The 13,158-nt window shown below is 39.5% G+C and overlaps 1 protein-coding gene across 2 annotated transcripts; it reads right to left on the bottom strand.

The window, feature by feature from the left end:
- Nucleotides 1-2,649: 2,649 nt before the first annotated feature.
- On the bottom strand, nucleotides 2,650-12,538 carry LOC131232247 (cationic amino acid transporter 9, chloroplastic). 2 transcript variants are annotated; one of them, XM_058228460.1, is made up of 9 exons: nucleotides 12,013-12,538; nucleotides 9,274-9,686; nucleotides 8,024-8,200; nucleotides 7,619-7,843; nucleotides 7,356-7,532; nucleotides 6,992-7,228; nucleotides 4,694-4,783; nucleotides 3,091-3,237; nucleotides 2,650-2,966 (listed from the first exon to the last, which is right to left on the bottom strand). In XM_058228460.1, exons 1-8 carry the CDS (start codon nucleotides 12,254-12,256, stop codon nucleotides 3,091-3,093), a joined length of 1,710 nt encoding a protein of 569 aa, XP_058084443.1. In that variant the 5' UTR covers nucleotides 12,257-12,538; the 3' UTR covers nucleotides 2,650-2,966. The 2 variants fall into 2 exon arrangements, with proteins under 2 accessions (XP_058084443.1, XP_058084444.1); XM_058228461.1 differs by lacking the exon at nucleotides 6,992-7,228 and having other exon boundaries at nucleotides 2,650-3,237.
- Nucleotides 12,539-13,158: the final 620 nt, after the last annotated feature.

Below are 13,158 nucleotides of genomic sequence, written 5' to 3'. Positions count from 1 at the left end.
CCCGTTAAAGACCATGAAAGCCAGTTTAGTTTTAAGTCAATGCATGCCTTAAAATTTCTGGGTGCCTGCGTATGAAGTGTCATACTTCCCTCACGTATATCCAAACTGTGGGCCCTCCTATGGATGGGCCGTAGCGCAAATAGTAGTGATCGGAATTTCCCAAGTGTTAAGACCGTGCTAGTTGACTTCAGACCACTGACCATACCATTGATCGAACTGCTTAGATCATCCAAACAGTGTGGTGGTGGTCACATCAACGGTGTGGTGTGGCCCCTGACACTAATAGGAGGCAGTCCCCGACCCTGCCTGATCTGTAGCTTACCTAGAGTTCGGATCAGGTGGTTCACGAGTGCATTATGGTCTCTCTTCTTTTTTTCAGTCCTTTTTCTATAATGGATACGTGGCTCACCTAATGAGCGCACCCGCCGGATTTGTGCCAGTGCGCGGATTCATCAATGAGCCCGGCGGATGAGTGGCCTAGATCTCATACTTGTGTGCCACAGAGGAAAGTGTGCTCTGAATCACCTCTTCTCATGCCAAAATCCCCATAAGACTAATTCAAGAAGAGTTTGGAGCTTGGAGTTGCTTGTTATTATAAAAATAAAAAATTTAAAAAAAAAAAAAATTTTTTTAAATAAAATCCTCATAAAATCCATAATCTGGAATTCCCCCTTCACCTTGTAACTGGATTGAATAATAATTTTTTTATTAAATATCACAAAAAATTCAAATTCAGGATAAGGGAGGATGTGCTCATCCTATCTTATGAGAATTTTCTTTAAAAATAGGAAGCCTAAAGTAAAAGGAAGAAAAAATTCTAAGAAGGCTCAATCAGGTAAGTTCCAATCGTTAGATCTTTTAAACTTTTTATTATGTTGTTAATTTCTTCTCGATCTATATAATGGATGGCGTGGATCATCTACACCATCATTGTATAGGTGTGTAGAGTTAATTTTAATAAAGTGATGTTTTTATGATTTTAGTCTAATTAGTAATATTTTAGGAATAAATTAAATGGATGGAATCTGATTGTGTTAAGATAGATATGTACGGATCATATAATCCTTAAGGTCAAAATATATAAGGGCCATAATTTTTAGATCAATCTAACAATCAGATAGTCCACATTAGTTAGATCTAAAAGTGTTTAATAAATGAATCTTAGATTTTTGCACAAGTATTGGTATCACTTGGCGTAGAAGGTCGAGATGGGCCACCGGTGTATGTGTGGTTAGATCCACACCATCCATCTAATACGTACAGGCAAAACATGATAATATCTCAAGAATCTGGATGATCCAATCATCCGGTGAGCCGCCTCGATTAATTATTTGACATTCAATTTCAGGATCTTAAAAAGAAAATCTAAATTTTGATAATTAAATTTTCATAAACATATAATTTTAATTATTTGATTATTTTAGATTTGGCCACTTAGAATGTTAATCAAAGGTGGACCCCACCATGTAATACAAATAAATGAATAATAATTTGTTGATATAATTGATAGGACCCTGGAATTCAAATCAACCTAATTACATTGGATTCTACACTACCAGACTCAGGTGAGTAACCCAACTTGTCTCATAATTCATTAAAATTAAAATAAATCATTGTGATTGTTTGATTGATTTACTGGTTTGAATATTTTGATATGATAATTATACGATAAATTTATATGTGAATATTTTAATCGAGACAACTATGCCAAATATGAAAAATATGCATTTACATATCATCCCTCATTCATTGCATTGCATAATGCATGGTCGATCCTAGGGGCCCTCCCTGGAAGAAATGTTGATCCTGGTGAAGCGTTACCAGATGCGGGCTATGCCCAAGCCTACCGAAAGGTAGAAGCCTACCCAACGGGTGGATGCGGGTTGACGACCTCCAACCCAAGCAGATGGACGATCATCCCATCTGATGCATTCATATATCATTTTACATTCATATCATTGTACATGTATTTATGTATTATTTTAATTGCTATGATTATGAACCATGCTGGGTTATATCACTAAGCCTGGCCAGCTTACATTTTTATTGATGAAAAAACCGTACAGAGGAGCCATTAGCAGATGATGTGACGTAAGAACCGGAAGGATCTACTGCACGACCTGCCTGAAACATGGCCATACATATCCAAGGATGAAGTGGCGGCATTAGAAAATTTTTAATTATATGTTTTATTTTGTTAGCACAGTTTAATTAACGAATAATGCATACTGACATTTATTTTGAAACTTTAAGCAATTATTTGGATTTATTTCTTTGTAATAATGTTAGCATGGAATAAATATCATTATATTATAATGGTATAATAAATGAATGATTTTAAGGTTTATTTTATTTTAAAAGTCGTCAAGATTTATATATGTTTAGTTGATTGGTGCTAAGTATTATGCATGTGTGATTGAGATTATGATCGATCTTATATTGAATATAATTATCATCTCTGATTAAACTGATTAATGAATTAAATTTGTACACTTTGTGTACAAGTTACGAACTGAAACTCGGGTCTGAGGGTGCACATAAGACTAATTCAAGAAGAGTTTGGAGCTTGGAGTTGCTTGTTATTATAAAAATAAAAAATTTAAAAAAAAAAAAAAAATCCTCATAAAATCCATAATCTGGAATCTCCCCTTCACCTTGTAACTGGATTGAACTTTTGGGTTGTTTTGCCAAATAAAATTCAAATTTCAGCAACAAGTTAGCCCGCCTTTGCAAATGTATCACAGGAATAGGATCTTTTACAATTGAGAGTACAACATAACTTGATGGGGCTATAACCAGCCCAAACAGTACTAGTGATACATACATAACTTGAAAAATCGTATGGTTTGCAAATGGGATCCTGCGTATCAAATCATTCACCACCCACACGCAGTCGTATTGCCTCATATTTCCCATGTATCTCGGTCTGCACTGGGCTGATGCAGCCCTATTATTCATGGCCGACACTGGCACGTATCACCCCCCAGTGTCAGACAATAAGATCAAACCTTGAATACGAAACAGCATACTGTAGTGCTGAATTTCTATAGCTGGCGCCCCATGGTAGATTATAATGTGATTTGGACTCACCTATTGGATTTCTTCCGTTGGCGTCCTGTGATAGATTATAGTCTGATGTTGATTCTCTGGATCGGCATGATACTGCCCATAAAAAGCATAAACTCCAATTGAGATGACGCTGAGGGCAACAAATCTCATCCATGCTTCTTCATGCAACTGCAAAAAAGAAAACCATGATTTCTGCAATCAGCGGCAAATCTCAAACTCACCCAAGTTAACAGGACGTTAAACCATGATTTCTGCAATCAGCGATTCAGCAGCATATCTCAAACTCGCACATGTCAACAGGATATTTTCCATATAAAATGAAGCTGATGGTTCAATATGCTGCAACAGATGTAAATCTAAATAAATCTAGGCTCCGCTTTTAAACCATGGTAAAATACACCTGGAGAACGGAGAATTGACAGGCTCCGAAATAGGCAATCCATACCTCTGCATGTAAACTCAAAAAGACACTCATCGAATCAGCTCAACTACCTCAATTGGATTTCATCAGTAATCAGAAAACACTCTGTTAGGTCATGACTTGTTCAAGACTTGAATGACTCGGCCAGCTACGAGAAAAAATAAATCAAAAGAACACAATAGAACCTGAAAAAACGTGCCCACATTCCAAGATATTTATAAAATTTTAAATAGTAATATTTCCGAGTCCTAGTGTTCAAGGCTCGAAAACTTGCCGGACTTGCTCAATTTGACTTGACAGACTTCTGAGTCAACTCAAGTTTTAGAACCATGCTCCATATAGTTTTGTGGACCTCCCACGCAAGACTAAGAGGAATAAATATTTGGATTGAGGCTGTCAATTCTCAGGGTATATTCACCAAGGCTTGCCAAACAAAGCCTGATCCAGGTGATGCAAGCTGGTCTTACTCAGGAGTGTATAAACAAAAGGATCAAAATGGACCCCTCATGATCATGTGTAGGCCCCATGTGTGGACCCATGAATCACATGCACACTCCACTGACCTTCATTTTAAGTTTTTTTATGTAATAAAATGAATAACCTTCCTATGGGTTTTTATGCACAGTAGGCCCATTCCCAAATTTGCAACAGTATGGATGTAATTTTTTTGAGTGGAAAAGGCTGGGAGACAGTAACTCACATAACGTGATTCTTGTTTCCTGATCCACCAAATGGTTTTGAAAAAAGCAGAAAATCAATTTCCTCTTTGAAAAGACTCCCCAAATGGGCCCTAAAAGACGGGGCCTCATACTTGCAGCCACAACATCACAAGAGGACTCCAAGTAGCAAGAATGTGCATACCAAGGTGGCTTTTGAGTTACTATTGAGATGATGATGACTGTGTTTTATTGTAAGATGCAGACTAACCAATCATTTCTACAAGTTCTACTTGGGCCGCATGCATCCACAATCGCCACCAAGTTATTGGAGGCATCATGTCAGCTAATGCAAATGCTATAGGTGATCTCACCTTGCTTGTGAATAACAATATTTCACTTTAATCATCCGGCAGCTGCTGATACATTTTTTGAACAGACTATAAGTTTCATGAATTTCTTTCCTACTTTTCTCTACATGCCAAGCCAACAATTAATTGTGGAATTTTGTTAAGGTTATTGTCTCAGGGTTCCTTGAGAAGCTAACCTGTGCAAACAAGAAAATGTTGACAAATATGGAGATAGCCGGTAAAAGGGGAACTCCAGGACAAGAAAAGCCAGGTGGATCTGCATAGACCTGCAAAAAGAAAGAATGATGGGAGTAAAACATTCAGGTAAGAAATAGAACATATGAAATTTATGCATTGTTCAACCACCAGTTCATCTGCAGAGTGCTAATCCATGTGGAAAGTGTAGATGAAAATGGATTTTTTTTTTCTTCCCTTTTTTTTAATAGTAAATTTTATGAAAGAAAGCACAAAAAGCAAAGTAATACACACACACACACACACACACACACACACACAAACACAGAGGTAAAGAATCCCCAACAACCAGAGAGGGCAGACCGACATGCAATTATTACCTTCACAAGGAAGTCCTTGGAATAGCTTCTGTGATTATTGAGATGGGACTAAGCATTTGATGCTCAAAGTTCACTGAAAAAACTTTTGCCTTTCTTACAGCTTAGCAGCAAGGTTTAAGAGGGGAAGTGACCAAGTGTTTACCAGGGACCTACAGTGATCCAGTCTGCACACATGGGACCCATGCATCAATCATCCAGACCCTTGACCTGATGGGAATCAAGGAATACCCAAAAGATAGCCACCAAAGTGGGAGCATCCTAGCCATCCAATATTTGGTCTTTCATTGAATATGGATTGCGGCTGTATTTCTTTCTTAACTGTCTATCCGTAGTTCACTGATCAAGGGGTCAGGGTTTCCAATCTAAAAAGTTTTTGGGGCATCCCCTAAAATTTTTTGGGACATTTACATTGCCCTGAGGACCAAATGCACCCAAGCATGTACACGTGGGGCAGAAGGGTTGATGATCCATACCCTTGATCTCTGATGGGCCTCAACATGGACAGGAAAACTTAACAATATTCCAGATTGGAAGATCCTAGCCATAAATTTTTTTTTCGTTTTTATCTTTCTAGTAGTGATCCAGTGCAAAGGAAAGATTATATATATATATATATATATATATATATATATAGAGAGAGAGAGAGAGAGAGAGAGAGAGAGAGAGAGAGAGAGAGAGAGGAATGCTCAGCTGCGCACACGTGTCATGGGCCTAAAATCCAAACGGTCCATATGATGTGGCACCCCATGAAATCCCTAGGGCCCAATTTTCAACATGATCCAAAGCTCTGGTGAGCCATAGCAAAGAGAGCTGCAAATCAAGGGAGGAAACTGTTTCCTTTTGCCATGGCCCCCCAAAGTTTTGGATCAGGGTAAAAGTTGGGCCATGGGGGGTTTCATGGGATGCTGCATCACGTGGATGGTTCAGATTTTGGGCGTTCTCACGATTTCTCATGAGAACCGGTTGCCAGCTGAACATTTCACTATATATATATATATATATATAAAATCTTTCCATTGCACATGGGTCACTGCTGTATTTTTTTCCCTTTACAGTCCATTTGTAGGCCACTGATCGTAGGGTTAGGACCTTCCAATCTAGAAAATTTTTGGGGTGGGGCAAATCAGATCAACAGTATCGATCACTGGACCAAGAACCCCATTTGTATGTACTTAAAGCCTTAGGACACCACATGTCCAGAGGTGCAGGACCAGATAACTTCGTTTTAAGGCATTAGCTTACACGCAAGCTATTTTCGTTTTCTTTTTCCAATTCTTAAAAGCGCACTCACACACATGCATGCACGCACAGCACGCACAAACACATGCACACATTTTCCTTTTTCTTTTTGGAATTCTTAAAAGAACTCAATGAGATAACCTTCAGCTAAAGCCATTCAAAGAAACACACGCGCACACCTTGATCCATAGCTCAAGTGGTAGACTGAGTGAAAGATACCTCGTTTCAACGCTGAGGTCTTGGTATCGAATATCGATCCCTAGTGGGGGTGGCTAACAGTGAAGTGTCAACTGACAGTGGTTTGTACTAACAAGCTGACAAAAAAAGAAAGAAACATATGCGCAAGCGCACACAGAAAAAGAAAAAGAAAAAAAAAAAAACTTCCATTAGGTATAGCAACTGCTGATCAGACTGATTTCGAACACAGTTGTTATGTAAACAATGCAGCTTTTCTAAAGAGAAAGTTGCAGTAGTAAATTTCCAACTGTCAAGTAGCTCTTTTGTGAGGTCAGAATAAAACCACTGTAGTTATAAAGTTCGAGCCCGATTATCCCTAAACCCGATGTAAGTTTTTTCTATTTTGACTTGCTCCCCCACCGTGTTCGAATGAGAATGGATAAGAAACTCATGGGATTGAATACACATTTTCAGTCCACATGAACAGCAGAAAACAGAACTTACTTGGCGATAATGAAGAGCAGCAGTGGCGAGGACTGCTATCAACAAAGCTACCAGTGAAAAGATAAATGAAGCATTGAAACGATAGCACAGTCCAGCACCAAATCCACAACAGGCAATTCCAACAAGGCAGATGACACCTTCGCGCCATGTTGAAATCCACCTACCGGAGACTTGACTTGCTGCCTTATCCTTCCAGCGAAGGGTTACAACGCAGGCTGAAACAACAGAATAGCCAGTCTGCAGCCACCAAACCAACATATCTAAGTGAGAAAGATTTAACTACCTAAATGTCAAGTATAACCAGGAAAAAAAAGCATAAAAGAAAGGATTCACATGCAGTAAGGGGAGAGGTGAGAAACCATACCAGTGAGCCAACTGAAAGAATGTGTGAGAGTACATGCACATTGAGCAGTCCTGCCATAACACCAGCGACTAAACCAACCCAAATCTGAGAGTGGATAGGAGTGTGACGTGTGTAGTGTACTTTTGCAAATACCGAAGGTAGTAAACCATCCCTTCCAAGACCAAGATATAACCGTGACTGCTCACCAAACAACCCCATTTAAGTATGAAACACACATCTCATGCCAAGGATTGTCAACGAGGTTTAAGTATGAGGTAATTCACCTGAACATACAGGCCAACCAGTAGAGTTGTAGTAAGGCCTGCGACAGCACCTACGCTGATCAAAATAGAAACATATTTCATCCCCTTTGCAATAAAAGCTTCAGCCAAAGGAGCATCTTCACCAAGTAACGTATATGGCACCATTCCGGTAAGCACCAAGCATACACCAATATATAGAATCACGCAAACAAGAAGGCTCCCCAGGATTCCTATAGGTAAATCCCTCTGAAAAAGTTATAAAGAAAGTGATTAGAAGCATCCAATGGTAATATCATTTGGAGTACAATGCAAAATGCAAAGAAATAGCACATTAGCATGCTATAACAACAACTGGTGAGTGGTAGCAACACATGACCAAACTTAAAACACATGAATAAACTGAATGCATGAACCCAATCAACATACCTGTGGTCTTTTAGATTCTTCAGCCGAATTAGCCACCGCATCAAATCCAACATAGGCAAAAAATACTACAGTTGCCCCAGTAACAATCGCTTTAAAACCGTTTGGGGCAAAAGGAGACCAATTTGACACATCAACTTCAAAAGCACCAGCGATAATGACAATAAGGACAATCACCACCTGCGGTGCAAGTGGAACAATATAAGCTGGCTTTAGCAAAGAAACTGTCAGACAAATCAGATCTTCGTCAAAACTCATCAATTCTGTGATTGCAACAAACACAATTCAAAAAAAAAAAAAAAAATCTGTGATGAAACAGAAGCTAAAGGGACTTAATATATGACAAAAAGATGGACAAATTTGGAAATTCATAAATGTCAAGGATGAGGTCCAAAATGCTGGGTTGTAATGTCGTGGCAAAACTGGAGTATCAAGGGAAGAACAGCTGGTGTCTGAACTAGCATAAAGAGCAATAAACAAGATCAAGCTGCAGCCCGCCAGCAATAAATCGGTTTCTTGATCAGGTTCATCTCAAATGAGGATTGCAATTACGAATGCTACACAGCCAATTCGTCACAGATCCACAACATCATCATTATCATGTCAATGCACACGTGAACATACACAAATGTAAAGATGTGAACATAAGATACACAAATGCATTTTTTTTCTTTTCTTTTTCTTTTTTTGGCATGTGCACATACAGTTGAACATTTTTCTTAAGGAATTGCACAGGGTTTTGAAATACATTTGCACATTCATTAAAAAAAAAAAAAACAAAGTTTTCTATGGACAAGCTGGATGATGGAAGGACTTGAATTGAATGAAGGCAAAAGCATTTAGGGAGGGCTTCCAAAGCCTCTCTGGGATTCTCAATGTGAGGATATATCCTTGAAGGGGACTTGAAGACTCTCATAAATCTGGTCTCTAATTAATCTGAGGTTAGATGCTTTCATGAAATTAAGGAACTCGCTTCTACTTTAAATATCTATTTAATCCTGTTGGTATAGAGGGATCTTGCAGATTTGCTTGTGTAGGAAAGAGTTTGAGACCCTTTGTACAGTTGATTGTTGGCCTCGTAACTTAATGTATTCTCTTTTCTTTGGGCGGTTGGCCTTTTGTTACTCTTTTAATAGAACTTTTCATTATCCATCAATGTGCGTGTGTGTAGCTCAAAACCAAATAACTTAAAATGGTATACTAGCTAGTACAAGAGAAGCACATGAGGAGCAATATAAGTTATAAAGCACCACCTTTGTTGCAGTCATAATCGAGTTGACCATGGACGATTCCCCAACACCCCAGCATAGGATTATTGTTAACAATGCCAGGAGAATAGGAGCTAAAATGTTGATGGATACAACTCCTCCAAAGAGCTCTAGGCCACCTTGTCCTATCCAGCTTGGAATGTTTTCCCTGAAGAAGGGAAATAGCTGCAATATTGTCACTACATAGCTTGCTAAGCTCCGTGCAATGCTGGCAGCTCCAATATGGTAGTCGAGCATCAGTTGTGTGAAAACAAGAAAGGCAGTGAGCTCATTAAATGCAGCATATGAATACAGGTATGCTCCACCAACAACAGCAGGAAAACGTGACGAAAGCTCGGCATAGCACAAGCCATTGAGAACACATGCAGCTCCGGCAAGAATAAAACTAATTGTTACACCTGCAATGAAGCAGATGATATATTGAGAAACATAAATCATGAACCCATCAAACAAATCCAAACTCAACCACTGTATGTCCAACAGTGGGAATCTAAAAGAGAAAAAATGATGCAATGAAATCAAAACAAAAAGGGAGAATCTTGATTCAAAAACATACCTTCTCTCTTGAAGATCAACTTCTATGGGTGGAAAAATAACGACAACAACTACCAAAGAAATTGGCAATCATGTGAATACTCCCAGGTGGGGTACCTAGCGCTTTAGTTACAATATTGCATGGGTCAATATGCACAACGTCTAGTATCCATCTTTTATGACCAAAACTATTGGAGTATCTAATCCCATTTGTTCTCCCAACCACAAGTGATGGCGATTTCAGATCAACTTCAACAAGTGAAATACTAACGACAACTAGAAGAAATTGGTGATCTTGCAAACATACTCCCCAGGTAGGATACCTAAAGCTACACATTGCATGGAGTTGATATGCGCAATGTCTAGCATCTATCGTTTATGGCCTGGACCACTAGGGCATCTAATCCCATTTGCTCTCCTTACTGAATATCTTTTACTGCATCTCCTAAGAGATGATGAAGGAATTGACCACTCACCCTTATAACCCAAGAAAAATAACTTTGGTATTTGAATAACCATCACAACTATCCAGAGAAGAGTCTTTACATGCTTATATGCTTATTGTCAAAACAAAAATAAAACCTTAATATAATCCTAACCATTCATTATTCCTAATCTTAACCATCTATTTCAATAAAACATTAGAAATGGCCAAAATATCATTAAATCCTAAAACAATCATACAGTTTACCCCAAAACAGCAGCAGCCACAAACATTGAAAATAGAATTTATAAAAAAATAAAATAAATAAAAATTAGAACTTTGACACAATGAACCCTCTTATTCAATGGTATATTGTGAACTAGGCTATATTCAATAAGAAGCAATTGCAAACAAATGACATCACTAAAACAATTGATAACTTCTTGGAAAAAAAAATCATGAAATTTGAGGGTAACCAAAAACAGAAAAAGAAAAGTAAAACGCATTTCAAAGAGTCGAACTTCCCATTAAAGGAAAAGCGGAAGTAATGGTTGAAAATCTCTGCATAGCAATATGGCATGACTAAATAAATAGTGGCATTAATTCAAACTAAAATTATGATTCTAAGGCTATACAAAATAAGTACCCAAAAATGACCATTTTTATATCTTGGTCAGGATTTCATGACAGTGGAAAGATTGAGAAGGATGTTGCTCGTAGAATTCAAGCTAGGTGGAAGAACTAGAGAAGACCCTCTAGAGTTTCATGTGATTGCCGCGTGACGATTATATTGAAGGGGAAATTTTATAAGATAGCTATAAAACCAGCCATGCTTTATGGGGCAGAATGTTGGGCAGTTAAAGAACAACATGTTCATAAGATGAGCATAGCTGAAATGAGGATGTTGAGATGGACGAGTAGCAAGACAAGGAAGTATAGACTTGGAAATGAATGCATTCAAGTAATCTCAGGAGTAGCAAGAATGGGTAATAAGATGAGGGAACCCGGACTTAGATGGATTGGCAATGTGCAACACAGACCAAGAATTGCGCTGGTTAGGAGTGAGTTGGTTCAAGTTGAAGGCTCTAAAGGGGAAAGCACAAGGCCCAAAAGGACATGGGGGAGGCAGTAAGAAAAGATTTGATGGCCTATATTTTAAGTGAATAAGCGAGAATATAGTCCTTATAGAGTGGAATGGCAGAACATGATTCGTGTAGCCAACCCCAACTAGTTGGGACAAGTCTTTGATGATGAAACAATCGTCATCTAAACAATTCTCTAAAGTACGATCTCATCATCATTATTGTCATGTAAATCCTCTATAAATTACTAACATTACATTAACTTGAACTTGCCAACTAAACCTGATAGAGAATGAAATTGCCATTAAAAATCAAGCAAAGATAATCACAAATTAGGAAAAGGAAAAGATCGATAGTCCATAAGACCACCCTAGACTGCAGTTAGCAGGCCCTCAGCTATACATGGGGCCCCACCCTCAGTTGCCCAACATCCTGTTGGACCCTCCACGGATGGCCCATGGCACAAAGATCCAGTCGACGAGGAAAATGTGTTCCGTCTCAGTATGGTAGGAAACAGGCACTTAAAAATGAAAACAATGACAATTCGTATTCGGAGAGTGGGAGTAACTCGAACGGAGAGGGGGGCCGAGGACTTTGCTTTCGGGTGGTATGGCGGAGTACCGAACTGGTCCTCTTTGAATTGTGTACGGAAAAGTGATTGAACACTTAGAAGGGGGAGCATACCAGGTCCGGCGTCGCGGGCGACTGTTCCGGTGACGACGAAGATCCCGGCACCGATGGAAGCGCCGATTCCGAGGAGAATGAGATCGAATTGGCCAAGCCGGCGGACGAGGCCTTCTCCGGGAGCGGACCGGGTTTGGGAATCGGAAGGACCGGTTAGGGTTTTGGACCTGAGAGCAGACGATAAGAATCTGGAGAACCAAGACGAAGAAGAAGAGGAGTCTATGCTCTTCTCCCCTCCTCCCATCTCTCTCTCTCTCTCTCTCTCTCTCTCTCTCTCTCTCTCTCTCCTGTGGTTTTCTCCTACTTCAAACAGGTTTTCTCCTTCTGCTTCAAACAGGCAAACAAGCCTACGGATTCCCTGATTTTATTTTATTTTATTCTTTTTCTCCGAATAATCAACTGGCCTGAGGATCGGGGAGATATTGATGGGGGACAATTCGCGGCAGATGCGTAAGCCAGGCCTGGTTGTAGAAGATCCGGACCGTTAATCAGGTGGAAGCCTTTGTCACCATGTCATGGACAGAATGACTTGCTTTTCCAACTTTCGGTATTATAAAAATTAAAAAAATTAATAAATAAATAAATAAAAAGGCGGCCGTTGTGGTTGTGGACGAGCTGATTTTCAGCGGACGCGAGTTGCCTGTGCGGGCTCACCGGAAGTTCCTGTGGTTGAAAGCTATGTGGGCGCCACATAGATTACCATTATAAATCCAGTCCGTTGATCATCTTCTCAAGATTACCATAAAAAAATCCTGCAGTTCCAATATTCAAATGGACCACGTCACACGAAACAGCAGGTATTGAACGCTCACCATTGGTAACTTCATGGGGCCGCATAAGTTCTGGATCAGGATGTTATATGTGGCTGATAATAACCTTATGAGCAGTTTGGATGGCTTACAAACATCATGGTCGGCTCCTAGATGGTTTCAACGGTGGAGGTTTCCCTTCTCACTCTGGGACCACCTGACTTTTGTATCTGGTCTTAGGCTCGTGAAGAATTTAGGGCCGTAAACGGGCGCTGCCTGGGGTAGGTCTCGCCCCGGATTTGAACTGCTTCAGGCCGAGCTTATTCAAAATTCTTATTTTTCAGGCCCAAGCGCGGTCCATTGACATGACAGGCAGCTTCTGTGGATCCTTCATTGT

Source organism: Magnolia sinica, chromosome 18 (assembly GCF_029962835.1).
Source record: "Magnolia sinica isolate HGM2019 chromosome 18, MsV1, whole genome shotgun sequence".
NCBI classification, from domain to species: domain Eukaryota; kingdom Viridiplantae; phylum Streptophyta; class Magnoliopsida; order Magnoliales; family Magnoliaceae; genus Magnolia; species Magnolia sinica.
This window is presented reverse-complemented; position numbering and strand designations above follow the sequence as displayed.

Excerpts from the sequence above, each read along its gene's own strand:
- LOC131232247 (XM_058228460.1), bottom strand. The coding sequence starts at position 12,256 with ATGGGAGGAGGGGAGAAGAGCATAGACTCCTCTTCTTCTTCGTCTTGG. Across the intron at positions 9,687-12,012 it reads CGCCCGCGACGCCGGACCTG|GTGTAACAATTAGTTTTATT; the intron begins GTATGCTCCCCC and ends GCTTCATTGCAG. Across the intron at positions 4,784-6,991 it reads CTGCTCTTCATTATCGCCAA|GTCTATGCAGATCCACCTGG; the intron begins GTAAGTTCTGTT and ends TTCTTTTTGCAG.